This window comes from Podarcis tiliguerta (genome assembly GCF_965153285.1).
Source record: "Podarcis tiliguerta genome assembly, chromosome: 3".
Lineage (NCBI taxonomy): Eukaryota > Metazoa > Chordata > Lepidosauria > Squamata > Lacertidae > Podarcis > Podarcis tiliguerta.
The window spans coordinates 90,178,347-90,193,521 of NC_139536.1; the positions used below are offsets into that span (position 1 = coordinate 90,178,347).

General features: G+C 44.1%; 1 protein-coding gene across 1 annotated transcript in view; it reads left to right on the forward strand.

Moving 5' to 3' along the window:
- Positions 1-2,807: 2,807 nt before the first annotated feature.
- The window catches only part of NOL10 (nucleolar protein 10), a 43,224-nt gene continuing 30,856 nt past the window's right edge, over positions 2,808-15,175 (forward strand). Inside the window, exons 1-8 of the mRNA XM_083431637.1 lie at positions 2,808-2,957; positions 6,242-6,287; positions 6,857-6,955; positions 9,099-9,176; positions 11,206-11,243; positions 12,005-12,141; positions 12,821-12,886; positions 13,466-13,526. Of these exons, the coding sequence (XP_083287763.1) occupies positions 2,829-2,957; positions 6,242-6,287; positions 6,857-6,955; positions 9,099-9,176; positions 11,206-11,243; positions 12,005-12,141; positions 12,821-12,886; positions 13,466-13,526 (654 nt within the window). The 5' untranslated portion in view covers positions 2,808-2,828. The remainder of the gene's footprint in view (positions 2,958-6,241; positions 6,288-6,856; positions 6,956-9,098; positions 9,177-11,205; positions 11,244-12,004; positions 12,142-12,820; positions 12,887-13,465; positions 13,527-15,175) is intronic.

The window sequence follows — 15,175 nt, forward strand, 5'->3', positions numbered from 1 at the left end:
CAGGCACTAGGCCCATTGGCAGACCAACTCTGCATTACAAAGAAGTCTGTAAACGAGACATGAAGGCTGGCAACATTGACCTCCGCATGTGGGAATCCCTTGCAGACGACTGCAACGCTTGGAGACAGACAGACAGTCAGGCTGTGACCACAAGTGACCGAAGAAGGAATGACCGCTGGGAGGAGCGCAGAGAGAAAAAATGCAATGGTGCATCTACAGCAGCACAACCGGACACCTTCATCTGCCCCAGCTGCAATAAAACGTATCTCTCCATCGGTTTGACAACACCCCTGCAGGCACACTCTTCCATTGTCTCCCAAGACAAACAGATGCCAACCATTTATTACATTTATATCTGACCTTTTCTTCCAAGCCTGCATGTTATGACTGCAAAATCCTGTGATGTAGGTTAGGCTGACAGACACTGAGTGGCCCAAAGTTATGGTCAAATGGGGACTAGAAGCCTGTACTCCCAGGTCCTAGCTTGTCACACTGTCCACTGGCTGGAAACAGTACAGAGAATAACAGTTAACAAAATGGCGGTTTCCAGTGGAGGTTTGTGTACTGCAGTGGAAAAAACCAAAGGACTTGTGGCACCTCAAAGATTAACCAGTTTATTACTGCACAAGCTTTTGTGGTCTACAGTCGATTAAGAGCACGGCTGGTTTTTGTTTTATGTAAGCTGTGCACTTTAAGAGCCATCGTTTAGAAGGAGACCACATATTTTTTACGTTAGAGGACCCAGGCTGCATCCCTGATTTCTCCAAACAGGGCTGGGACTGGGAGGGACCCTTGCCTGAAACTGTCAACCGCATTGGGCTTAATGGAACAATGGACTGATTTGGTAGAAATTTCCAATATGAATGCCTATGGAGTTGAGGTCCACTCTCAGACCCACCCAAAACCACAGGCCTCCTCCACCCCAGACCCAGCAAAATATCACTTGGCTATGTCCCCTGCCTCCACCATTGGAGTGTCAGCCCCAGCTTCTGACCAATTCTTTAGAGGTTTATTTCAAGAAATCAGTAACTCCACTCAGCGGGCAAGAAAAGGCACCCCTTACATGCTCAGCAGTGCATTTGTTTATTATATAATGTTACCCCACACATATTTATTTGAAAGAAGGCACTGCAAAGGAGGGGGAGTACAAGGGAGGGAGCTAAAAATACGGCTTTGTGTGACTCCAAGTATTTTCTTTATATGAACCCAGAGAAGCTCCCTTGATGAAAATCCTAATCCTGTGGTCATGTGGGGCTTAGGTGGGGAGATGCTGTAGTGTCTGTCTCCATATATAAGGCAGGTCAGCAGGCCAATTAAATTATTATGCCTATAAGGTAAAGGTAAAGGACCCCTGGACGGTTTTGTTCTTGTTTAGTCGTTTAGTCGTGTCCAACTCTTCGTGACCCCATGGACCAGAGCATGCCAGGCACTCCTGTCTTCCACTGCCTCCCGCAGTTTGGTCAAACTCATGCTGGTAGCTTCGAGTTAAGTCCAGTCAAAGGTGACTATGGGGTTGTGGTGCTCATTTTGCTTTCAGGCTGAGGGAGCTTGCATTTGTGCACAGACAGCTTTCCGGGTCATGTGGCCAGCATGACTAAACCACTTCTGGTGCAACAGGACACAGTGACAGAAGCCAAAGCACATGGAAACAGAGTTTACCTTCCTGCCGCAGTGGTACCTATTTATCTACTTGCACTGGTGTGCTTTTGAACCGCTAGGTTGGCAGGCGCTGGGACAGAGCAATGCGAGTTCACCCCATTGCACAGATTCGAACTGCCAACCGATCGGCAAGCCCAAGAGGCTCAGTGGTTTAGACCACAGCACCACCTGCTCCCATTTTTTACCTTATTATGCCTATAGGACAGCCTCTCCCCATATGAACTGACCTTGACCCTGCAATCATCATCTGTTAACCCGAAGGTTGGTGGTTTGAGCTCCCCCCTCCTTCCAGGCACGGCTGTAGGCAGGGGGTCGGAAAAGGTGACCTTCAGGGTCCCTTCCAACTCTCTACAATTCTGATTCTGTATGAGATCCTTATTCACGTGCCTCCTCTGCAAGAGGTCCAGAGGGCCACAACACGTGTAAGGGGCCTTTTCTGTGGTAGCTCCCCGCTTGTGGAATGTTCTCCCTAGGGAGGCTCACCTAGTGCCTTCCTTATGTATCTTTAGGAGCCAGGCAAAAGGATTTCATCTTCCCTCAGGCCTTTGGCTAATTAAACAAATCTATGACCTTTTAAACAGTGTGGTGTTATTGTTTCGTTAGTATATTATGTATTTTTGTGTTTTTATACTGTAAACTGCCCTGTGATCCTCAGATGGATGAAATTTAATAATAATACAATTATAGTGATAGTGATAGCAGACCCTCCAAGTGTCTGTATTTTCCAGGGACGTCCCTAATTTAGAGAAGGCACCCCAGTTTCAGATTTGATCCTGGAATGTCCCATTTTTCCTTAGGATGTCCCTATATTCATTGCAGAAATGCTGGAGGGTATGGAGTTATCCGACCCCCAAGCTATCTGAAGGCAATAAATACAGTACAATGGACAAAAGTGCAAAGATTCACAAAATGTTTAGGGGTATACTCCCGGGGAAAAAGGACTGATTCATAGGGATGGTTTTTTAACATGTTTAATGTATTATTGTGTTTTTATATATGTTGGAGGCTGCCCAGGCCACCCAGTCAGATGCGTGGAGCATAAACAGTAAAATGACCATTACAGAAAGGAGCAGTCCCTATTTCCTCTGGAGTAAATGTGTTGGAGGGAAGGACTGCCAGTGTGTAACTTCCTGCTTATCTAGGGGTTTTTTTCCTGCCTCTATGACCGGATGTGTTCCTCTCTGACCCCGGAAGTGAAGCCCTCTTGCCGTCGCTCAGGAGGAAAAAGAAGCATGCAGGTCTCCAGCCTCAACGAGGTGAAGATCTACAGCTTGAGCGCCGGACGGAGCCTGCCTGAGGTGAGAACACCGGAGCCCCGCCTGCCTGCCTCTCCCCCCCCCCGTCGGTTCCCCCTCGCGCGCCTCCTTCCTCTACCCACGAGCGAGCTCCTTCCCACGCACCCCGTGCCTTCCCTTCTCTCTCCCTTCTCTTCCTCCACCCCTTTTTCAGTTCCCGATGGATGTGCAGAAAGTACATAGGTACCAACAGGGGTCTGTAGATGATCCCGAGCGACTGCTAAGCATCTCTTGCTTTCTGCACCCTTTTATTTTTTATATATAATTTTTATTAGGTTTTTTAAAAACATATTTTCAACAGTAATTAAACGTACTTTTACATCTTATTCAAATTTTTGACTTCCATCAATACCGTCTGAAAATTTCCCAATCTAATCTCTCAGTATGCATTTATTATCTTCCCTATTACATTTCAAACTCATAGCCAATATCTCTATCTTTTTCTACTTTGTAACACATACGAAGTGTTATTTCTCCTTACAAAACTTCTTGTAGTCCTACTAGCGTAATTTCTTGATTACAGTTGCTCTTCAAATAATTCATATACTTCTTCCAATCTTCTGTAAATCTCTGGTCCTGCAGGTTTCAAATCCTTCCTGTCATTTTGTCCAATTCTGTTTTCTGCACCCTTTTAAAGAGGCACAAGTCACATCCATAACACCAAATTTTAAAGCACGTGGGTTCCCCACCCCCTTCCTCCTCGCGAAAAGAATCCTGCAAGGTGTTTTTTTCCTTAATGTTGGACGGACAGTCATTTATTTTATTTTAAACGGCTCCTTCCTGCATTGGCTACTCAGTTTGCTGGGTCTACTGGCTGCAATTTTTTTTTTTTAATTTACATTTGCCTAGTGTGCACAAGCTTCTAAGCTCGGAACAGTTGCTTGTTCGCTTGCTTTCATCTTTCTGAGCAAAACAGCTGGGGAGCTTAAAGTTTCATGACCAATGGGAGTGTCTGTTTGTAGCTGGTTGCTATACATATTTATTCTAAAATATTGTGGAATTTTAGTGGTGTGCCTAGGTCAGTGGCTGTTCAGCAGTACATCTGAATGCTCAATCTAAGACACATTTCACAGATCATCATCATCGTTTGATTTGCCATGCCACCTTTCCGTATTCAAAACCATGCCCATGAAATGTGTCTTTTGGTCTCTGCTACAGCACAGTGATCTTTGTTGTAAACAAAATCTCTGCCCTTTTTCCCTTACGGGGTATCCAAGAGCTCATATAGAGTCCTTATGTAGGTTCCCTATTGGTAGGAGAAAATAACAGAGGCCAACTAGAGCATATTGAGAACAAAGCAGCTAGTAAGCTTGATATTTATTGATCTGCTGCAACAGGGTGCTCCCCTCACACAGGAAAGGAGGAGGAACCCAGAACAATGGCGTGCAAGGCCTTTATGACTTTTGAAATTGCCACCCTGTAGATCAAGACCTGTAGATCAATCACCCTGGCGTGCTCTGGTCCATGGGGTCATGAAGAGAAGGACTAAACAACAACAACAAGATCAAGACCACCCCCAGAAACATCATACATACATCACAGAAGGGGTGTAACCTAAGACCACCCCCCAGATACATCATACCTACATCACAGAAAAGGCAGTCTAAAACAGAAATTTGAATGTTTTTCCTGTTTGCCAGGTTATCTGATTGCCTTTCCTGATTGCCTTTCTTGATAGTCTGTCACCCATTAAAATGCTGATTACTCAATTCCTGAGTCAATGGGAAGACTCCCTGACCCCCCCCCCCCCTTGCAGGGAAAACATTTGGTCAGTTTGGGAATCAAAATGGTTTCAGGTCAGTCTTCCTGTGCTGATCTATGTACGCGCTTAGTTGGTACACTTATGAACATTGCCATATATCTAAGACCTCAAAATTCCTATCACATCTTCAAAGTGATTTTCTCTGTTTTATATTGATTTAATACTGGAACTTTTAACTACCCTGCTGCATAATTGTTTGTTTGCTTGCATTTATTGCATTTTGTTTTTAACCTCATATGGACTGCTCTGGGAGCTCTTTGGCTGAACTTCCTTAAATATATGTGAAATAGGGCTTATAGAGCATAATAGTTTGATTATCAATCTTATTTTGAAGGCTATATAGTACCATCTCTGTTTTTAATAAACAGAGTTTTTAATAATATAGTAATAAATTTTATTTATATCCCGCCCTCCCCAGCCATAACCGGGCTAACATCAAAATATACCGTATTTTTCGCCCTATAGGACGCACCGTCCCATAAGGCGCACCTAGTTTTTTTGGGGGGAAATAAAGGAAAAAAATTATTTCCCCCCCAGGCGCGGGGTTGGGGAAGCCCGAGCTTCCCCCGACCCCAGCCCCCAAACAGGCAGCTCTCTGCAAGCCGTGGGAGCCCAGTGCTGGCTCCCGCTGCTAGCGGAGAGGTCCGCGAAGCCTGGACGCGCTGAGCTCAGCGCGCGCAGGCTTCGGCATGCAGGCACCTCTCCGCCAGCAGCGGGAGCGCTCCCGCTGCTAGCGGAGAGGTCCGCGAAGCCTGGGCGCGCTGAGCTCAGCGCGCGCAGGCTTCGGCATGCAGGCACCTCTCCGCCAGCAGCGGGAGCGCTCCCGCTGCTAGCGGAGAGGTCCGCGAAGCCTGGGCGCGCTGAGCTCAGCGCGCGCAGGCTTCGGCATGCAGGCACCTCTCCGCCAGCAGCGGGAGCGCTCCCGCTGCTAGCGGAGAGGTCCGCGAAGCCTGGGCGCGCTGAGCTCAGCGCGCGCAGGCTTCGGCATGCAGGCACGTCTCCGCCAGCAGCGGGAGCGCTCCCGCTGCTAGCGGAGAGGTCCGCGAAGCCTGGGCGCGCTGAGCTCAGCGCGCGCAGGCTTCGGCATGCAGGCACCTCTCCGCCAGCAGCGGGAGCGCTCCCGCTGCTAGCGGAGAGGTCCGCGAAGCCTGGGCGCGCTGAGCTCAGCGCGCGCAGGCTTCAGCATGCAGGCACCTCTCCGCCGGCAGCGGGAGCGCTCCTGCTGTTTGCGGAGAGGTCCGCGAAGCCTGCATTCGCCCCATAGGACGCACCCAGATTTCCCCTTCATTTTTGGAGGGGAAAAAGTGCGTCTTATAGGGCGAAAAATACGGTAAATACATTAAAACATAAAATTCAGCAATCGACTGAAATACAGCTGAAGATCGGATCAAAATCAAATAAGATTAGAAGGCAACCCGCAAATTATGACTATGGGGGCTGGGAACCTTTGTACTCACCAGGCTCAGCTATTTATATTTTTGCCCATTTAACACTAACCCTCTATGTTCTTTTCTTTTTCTTACAGTGGCTTTCTGATAGAAAGAAGAGAGCACTGCAAAAGAAAGATGTTGGTGAGTTACCCTCATTGTACAATGTAAAGGGCACTGCAAGACTAGCTTGGGTGCCATTTCTGTTTTCAAAGAGTCAGCTGATGGTACTTAGCTGGAAGGGGGTTGCTTGGATCTTGCCTTAAAGCTGGAACAGTTTGTTTTATGCTAAACTTTAAGCCAGGCATGGGAAACTAGTGACACGCTGAATGGTGCTGGACTACAGCTTTGATTCTCTTCGACTATTGCCTATTCCGGCATAAATCAGGAAAAAGAAAACATGGCATCTCTTCTTGCCATCTTCTCGGACTGAAAAGCAAAAGCAATACAGAGCAGAAGTTCCGCTCACGCCAGCAATCTGTGCTGGAATGTAAACAGACATGTGGCACGCAACAATCCCATGTCTGCAGCAAAAGGTGGAATGGAATCCCAACAGGAAGATGGAGTCCAAGAACATTAGGACACCCCTTTCCCCCATCCCTACGTTCAGCTTTTTCCCCCTTAAGTACTTTTGGCAGTACTTTTGGAATCGAAAACTTTTTATTGTGATGTGTTGATTAGGCAACGTTTCATTTAACTTTTTTATTTTAAAGGCATTTCTAGGAGAATTGAACTTATCCAAGATTTTGACATGCCTGCTGTTAGCTCCAAGATCAAGGTATCACGGGATGGGCAGTACGTGATGGCAGCTGGTGAGTATGCGAACATTCAGGTTTTTTCAGTCTGCTGCTAGCTGTAACAGTGCGTCTGCACTGAGTTGTAAAGCACTAGTAACTCTGGCATTGGATATATTATGGTTGAGGAAGACTGGGTTCAAAGCTAGTAGCTGGCAAAGGATAGCATGGCAGGAAGCATATCTTTGTTTGAGGGCTTAAAATTTCCTTTTGTAGTATTAAAATGGGACTTTGGGGACCTGCAAACAATGAGTTAGATTCAGTAAAGGTATGTCTCAATCCAAGCTCACCCTCCCAGTGATAAGGCTTTATGGTGTTTCCGCAGCATCCACAGGCCCACTGTTCACAGCAGCAGAGGGTGTGGGGACAGGATGATCGGCCCCAAATTGGGCCTAGTGCCATCATGCAATGGTAGTGAGACTGCCTCAGGATCCAACCACGTTTTGGGGTTTCTGCTGGCTCCTACTGACAGGAATCCCAGCAGTGGGCTTCCTTTCAACATGTTTGGCAGCTGGCAGGGGGTGATCCCCTCCCAAACTCAGCATAAGGCTGGGAGCTATTGGTTTGTTTGGTTCGTTGCACTTAGATGTCCTTCAGTTCAGTGGTACAAGTTAGTTATGACTCAATTTGGATTGATTACAATTGGAACAAAGCACAGCTAACTGAGTCTGGACTCAATATCATATCTCACTTACCTTCTAGTCCCTTTTGCTCATTTACAACACTTGTGTGTTGCAATCACATCCCTCCAGAGTATCATCTCTGCATAGTTTAGAGCAGGGGTCAGCCAACTTTTTCAGCAGGGGGCCAGTCCACTGTCCCTCAGACCTTGTGGTGGGCCGGACTGTATTTTAGAGGGGGAGAAATGAACGAATTCCTATGCCCCACAAATAACCCAGAGATGCATTTTAAATAAAAGGACACATTCTACACATGTAAAAACACGCTGATTCCTGGACCATCCGCGGGCTGGATTTAGAGGGCAATTGGGCTAGATCTAGCCCCCGGCCGTAGTTTGCCTACCCATGGTTTAGGCAGGGGTGCCCAAACTTTTTTCAAAGAGGGCCAGATATGATGTAGTGAACATGCGTGAGGGCCAACCGAAGTTGTTGAGCTTTTTGGGGGATTTTACCCCAGGAAATAAACTGCTACAGGGGCTGGATTAAACCAACCAGCAGGCCAGATTAGGCCCCTGAAACAGACTTTAGACATGCCTGGTTTAGAGAGTCTTCCATGAATCCAAGAGTGAAGGTTTTCAGTGGGTAACCTCTGCTTGTAGAGGCTTGCTGTGCGATAGAGGATCTCCCTGCTCAATCAGGATCCTAAAAATAACACACTGAAGGGAGCAGGGTTTGGCTGTGTACTGCTCCTCCCAAACTGCTGAATGTTACCTCTGCTGCTCCAGCTGCTTGGTCAGTCTGTTACACATGCCAGCATCCATCTACATAGAGGTTTTCTCATTCAGCTAGCTAGCTAGGTATCTATATCTAAGCTTGGTTCGATGTGCTTTTTTTTGCCTTGTTCTTTTGGGATATAATACGACTGTATCCCCCCCCCCCCCCGCAGCCCTTTATTGGAAGGGTACCCCATAGCAACCTTGTCAGTGTGGCCCATTCTTGCATACTTGATTCCTATAATTTTCAAAAGAATGTAAGGGAATTTACCTGTCTGTTCTGTAGAATTCCATAGAGATATAATACCAGTTTTGAAATAAGACTCGGCAAGGGTTAATATTTGATTGCGATTAATGTGCTATTTTGTCCAGTTAATAGGAATCTTGTTTTTTAATGGACTGGGTCATGTTAAAAATTAAGTTAGGTGGAATTCCTGTGAGTTCAGCAGCATAAGGCATTGTGAATTTGTTTATTTCTATATAAATCAATACAATTATTTATATACAAACATTTTTTTTTAAAATTTAATTGTGCCACAATCCCAAAAATAAGTTATATTGGTTGATTGGTGTTATTGTCACGAAGGAACAAAAAAACACACTTATAGGGGCAGAGTTGCAGCTCTTTTTGAACAACCATTCATGGCCAGGTCAGAAACTTTTTCAAGACCCGAATCATATTTTCTCTGTGAGACAAATCAATTCAAGAGTATTAAAGCAAATTTTCTCACATGTCAAAAACACTATTTTATTTTGTGTTTTGAACAGGGACGTACAAACCAAGGATTCGATGTTACGATACTTACCAGTTATCGATGAAATTTGAAAGATGCATAGACGCTGATGGTAAGTAAACCCTAATTATGATGGAAACTAATATATAAAACATATTAACAGGGAAGTAGAAAACAGTGCAATCCTATGCATCTTTATTAGGAGGGAAATCCCACTTCGTACAATGTTATAATATTTATTGAGCTAAGTTGCTTTGTGACTCTAAAAAAAATAAAAAGCAACCAACAAACATAACAAACGATAACTCAGTAGTAATACAGCTGGACTTATTCACAGATAAGTGTGTGTATCATTCTTCTACAACCTGATGCCCTCCGGATCTTTTTGATTACAGTTCCCACCATCCTTAGCCATTGACCATGCTTACTGAGACTGATGGGATTTGTAGTCCAAAAGGGCTGGAAGGCACCAGGCGGGAGAAGACTGATGTACAGAATTGCTTGCTAAGTGAGTAGATCCTGTGTTGCTACTTGCCCCAATTGTGCTTTCCATATAGATCAGGGTGGGGTTTTTTTTGAGTAGAGCACATGTCATTTGCCTTTCTTTGGAAAGTATGTTAGTATACACATGAATGCAAAAAGTTATACATTAGTATGTATAGTCTAAAGAAATTTGAGAGTGTATTGGAGGTTGTATTTTTGTGAAATCGAGATAATGATCAGTCCTTGGCAGGATATTGTGCTACTATATTGGCTTGTGTTTGTTGCTTACCTGGAGCAAGTAGCACGGATGGTAGTAAGCTATGGTGCCTGCCAAGAGTACACTGTCACATGTTTAGTGTTGCTTGAAATGGGAGCCAGCGGCAGCTGCCATCATGTTAATTCATGCATGTGGCTCTGCTTCCTTCTGTCGGAACTTGCGCTACGACCGAGCTGGAAAAGCTCATCCTCCAGTCGAGTCCTCCAGAGTCACCTCTGACGACGATGATTAATGACCTGAGCCTTTGATAAGGCTCCAAGCAAGTTCCCTCATTACGCAGAGTATCCAGCAGCAGGGAAGGACGAGAAATATGAGCTACAATGTAAAGAGTTTTATTTCTAGTTACGCAGTCAGAAAAGAAACATCCTCTCTCTGTGAGAGCAGAGAGCAACTGGAAAACAAAGAAACAGGAAACCAGTAACATCACATCCATCTCCCGTATTCCGTGAGGCTTCCAACAGTCTGGAATGCCTGGAATGCAAAACAGAGTCTTGTGACTCCAAGCACTGCACAGTGGCAACACACAGAAACCTAACATCCTCCCCCTTTCTGTGAACACCACTGGGCAGTGTATCGTGTACAATCTCAGTACAAACCCAATTTCTGTACATAGGTACAGTCTTGATCCCTTTGAACAACCTTGGACAATAAATCAGCAGGAATTTCATTACCTGGCATGTAGGACACCCTTACGAGTCCTTTCTGAACACATTCTCTAGCATGTTGCAGCTTCAATTGCAAGTGCTTTGTGCTTTGCTTACAACCTTCAGAAGTCAGCAAAGCCAAACATGCTTTGTTGTCCTGATAAACCTGGACAGTGGCAATACACAGAAACCTAGCACCTTCCTGGCTATTAACAGGGATGGGGAATCTGTAGCCATTCAGATGTTTTTGGACTCCCATCAGCCCTGGCTAGCATGGTTGATAGCCAGGGATACAACATCTGGAAGGTCATCCCTGATTTGTATGCTACTGATTCTGTAAGGCAAATAGAAGTTAGCAATGGAGGTTGCAATAGCTCGCCAACACTTCCCTTGGACCTTTGAACCCCAAAATGAGTAACAGCGGAAAACCTTCCTCCTATGGCAGGAGGATGGACTTAATAATTGGTCACTGTCCCCTTCAGTGGGCTCTCGGATCCCAGTGAGATGGTGGCATGGACGGAAACAGCACTAAGGTGGCTGTTCTCTCAGCAGACTGCAAACAGAGCATTGCTAATGGTTTTGCTTGTTTCATTACACACTCTGTCTTTGGTTTTAAGGGAAGAAGGGAGACAGACAGACAGACAGACAGGAGCATTGTGCGATGAAAATTGAGGTTGTGCGGTTTATTTAAGAGTTTCTTAGTGACTCCTATTTATAATTGTTTTTCATCTCCACAGTCATTACGTTTGATATTTTGTCAGATGATTACTCAAAGGTACGTCTCCTTTTAATGTTTATATCATGTAGGAAGCTTTAGAAGAATTTGCATTTCAAAATGTTTAAAAGGATCCATCTGCTGTAGTGTGCAATTACCCGCCGTTTCCTTGAGCAACAGAAACCTGAATGCCTTGTTTGTTTGTTGAAAAGCTGGAATTAGCTGGGGTTTTTTAACCCCCCCCCCCAAATTATCCTCCATAGTGTGGTACATTTTTTAAAAAATAAAAAGTGCTCAAGTAGCACTAAAACATTCTTACCAATGTGTAAGTTATATCTCTCCTGATGTGTCATTGATCACATGAAACAGACTTCACATAGTTGCTAAATTAGTATCATGGATGATCAATCTGCCATTATTTTGTTTACACCAGTCAAATGTATCCAAAGTTGCACTTCAATGGACTGAAAAAAACTTCCCTAAACAGGGCTGCCTTCAGATATCTTCTAAAAGCCAGCTAGTTGTTTAATTCCTTGACATCTGAAGGGAGGGTGTTCCACAGGGAGGGTGCCACTACTGAGAAGTCTGGTGGAGGGAGCTTTGGAGAAAATAGCCTCTCTTCTCACTTCTGCCTCAGAAAGCATCTAGTTTGAGGCGTGGGAGCCTCCTCTAGAATGGAAACATTTGCAGAACAGCAGTTCCAGATCTGAGCCCACTTGATTATGCCTCTAGGAAAATAATCATTCCCCACTTTTAAAGGTTAAGCAAGGCGGGAGAGTTACTCCCCTCCAGATCTCAATCCTGTGCTCTATATTTTTCAGATAGTCTTTCTGCTGTGTGACAGATACGTAGAATTTCATTCCCAACATGGTCGTTACTACAGGACAAGAATACCAAAGTTTGGTAGAGATTTCTCATATCATTATCCATCATGTGACTTATACTTCGTAGGAGCAAGGTATTTAAGATGCGCTGATTCCTTCCTTAACTGTGCATACATTTTTATTTAGTGTTTATGATGAATATCCTACAAAAGCAGATTTACTAAACATTCATAAGTATATTGGGAGAGAACTCTGAATGAGTAGTTCACAAAACAAATGAGTTTTGTTGGAAATATTTTGTAGGAAGTGGTTAAGCTGAATTGTTGAGAAGCTCTGTTAAAAAGCAATTGAGTTCTGAAAAATATGTGGGCCATTTCAATTTTATTGTAATTTAGTGATGGTTTTAAGTTTATTTTAGGAATTTTAAGGCATTTGAAAAGCATTTAATTGCATGAAACCAAAAACCCGTTGAAAAAGCCTGCAAGCACCTTGTTCTGCCCCACCCTTCTAGTAACGTTTCAATGATGTCTTTATGACGTTCCCAGGTCACTTCCAGGTTTGGCGCTGTACATGTATATGTGATCGCACACATATCATTTGTGCCTAAAATGGGTGTTGCCTGTACACTAAATGAAAATAGGGAGAAGGAGGGGTTGGAATTGATTACTTGCTGCTGCAATGTAAGAAAAGAGTAGATTTATTTATGACTTGGGCATATGTAGACATACATACATTTATATGAATGTTAATATATACATTTATTGTCACTCTTATTGAAAGGAAAATGTGTAAGTACAATTGTTGTTGTTGCAGCTCTGAAATATACAGGCTAAATCTGGAACAAGGAAGGTACCTGAATTCCTTACAGACCGATGCTTCGTAAGTATCTTCAGTTCACTAGGTGCATCTTATTCCAGCAGGTGGAGCCACAGGATAGATTTTTTAAAAAAAATTGTCTAAGATCTGTAATCTGAGTGTCACAAATGCATTGCAGACTGCACTTATAAATTGGGGGTGTTTGCTCTGTTTATATTTTAATGTCTACTTTAATTACTCTACTTTAATAAGCAAAGGTTTTAATATTTCCATTCATTAAGTTGCTCAGGGGAGAAAATACCTCATTGGATATTTTGAAGTATCTTAGAAGAAAATGGCAAATAGTTTTAAATAGGTACAACCGATAAACCAATAGACCTGCTATCTGCGATGAATTGTTCCTTGTTTCAAATTTGCATAGCTGTTAGCTATGCTTTTAGTTATACTTCTTAACAGAACCAAAATAGAGTGATGAAAATATAGCGATTGAACAAAGAAACACTGCACGTAAAATTGCATTTATTCTTCGTAGCCTTATAGGTTTGGGTTGATTTTAGAACATTTCACAGACGGTATTAGCTTGCTTATTTTAATATTTTATCTCCCTGTCAGTCATTAAATTTCTTTTTCCTTCTCCTCTAGGGAGAATCACGTCTGTGACATAAATCCTGCACATGGTTTATTTGCCACTGGCACGATTGAGGTAAATGTTTCACCTTACTAAAAAATGTAGCACCATGTTCTGTTTAAAAGACAAGATATTGACACAGGACTGCAATATCCTATACAGTGGTACCTCAGGTTAAGTACTTAATTCGTTCCGGAGGTCCGTTCTTAACCTGAAACTGTTCTTAACCTGAAGCACCACTTTAGCTAATGGGGCCTCCTGCTGCCACCGTGCGGCCGGAGCACGATTTCTGTTCTCATCCTGAAGCAAAGTTCTTAACCTGAAGCACTATTTCTGGGTTAGCGGAGTCTGTAACCTGAAGCGGATGTAACCTGAGGTACCACTGTATACTAATAGCAAATTCATTCTCTGAGTGTGGCTCATTATGAAGCCAAAATAGCTCCTTCCCTGAAAAAGGAGGTAACATCAGGCTTGGAAGAACCCAATCAACATTGGAGTAGTTCAGAGAATGTTTCAAGGCTGGGGACTCTAACAAGGGAGGAACTCCAAAATAGATTAACTTTTGGAGGGAAGAAAATGGAAAACCTTGTGGCAGGAACAGTAATGCAATGGAGTGTTTGTTGTAGAAAAGGCATGGCTGGCTGACAGCAATCCTACATAGAAAGATCTCACACTGCAACATTTTGTTGTGCCAATTTATTACAGGAGGCATTCAAAAAAATATACACCAAAATGCAGCAGAATATATTTCCATCACATTTACTAAGGTTGCAGTTCTTTTCTCATTTGCTTGGGACTGACGACTGAGCAGATATGCACAGATTTCTCTGTAAATCTAGGGAAACCAATCCTGCGTGCAAAGGACACAAGATGTGTTGGGCATCATGACATCGGGTATGTCAACTGAAGAAGAGGAATAGCTCTATGGGAGGTCAAAACAGTGAGGCTCCATTGAGGTGCTATATCACTAGGGTGCAGCGGAGTTGTTGTGACGATGGAGACGAAAGGCAGGAGAATAAACCTTCTCCTGTTGAGTTGTGATGCATTTGCATTGTGCTCCATTGACAATGCTGCTTCAGCAGGCTCAGGCATGCTTTTGAGGAGTGGGCATGGCCTAATTGCAGGGTGAAATAATGGTTTACTGCCAGTCTGTGTCCTTTGGTTTAACGTGGGCCCTGTTTAAAAAGAGGCAATCGTTGCCATGCTAGCAATGTTTCTGCCATGGATATGTGGGCACTTTCACCCCATCTTCCCAAGGGTCAAAGTTTTCTTTTTCAAAGTGCTTATTTACATTGGGAGCGGGGCTGGGACAGCCTTCTATTGGCATCTTCTCTAAAGTGTCAAAAAGGCAGAAAGCAAGCGGATGGTTGTGGGGAGTTGCTGAGGCTGTGCTGGGAATCTATGTTTTCTATGAGTCCCCTATTTTTAACCTGGATGGAGCGCAGCGGCAGCAGACTCTGCCAACTCTGGTATGTAATAGAGCTGGTTCACATGCTGCAACATGTGTCATGTCTGTAGTCCCGGCTGTTGACTCACCCCAGCCCGCCCCAGCCCCGGGTTACATAAGGAATTGCTCATTGCAAGTATGTGAAGATCAGATCATTTTTAAATGCAACAAAAAAACCCTGAAAGCCAAGGAATCAGTCTTTCGAGACTGAATGCTAAATAAGTGGCTTCAATAAACGGCAGATGAGTAAACTGATGAAAGCATGGTGAATTGTTTG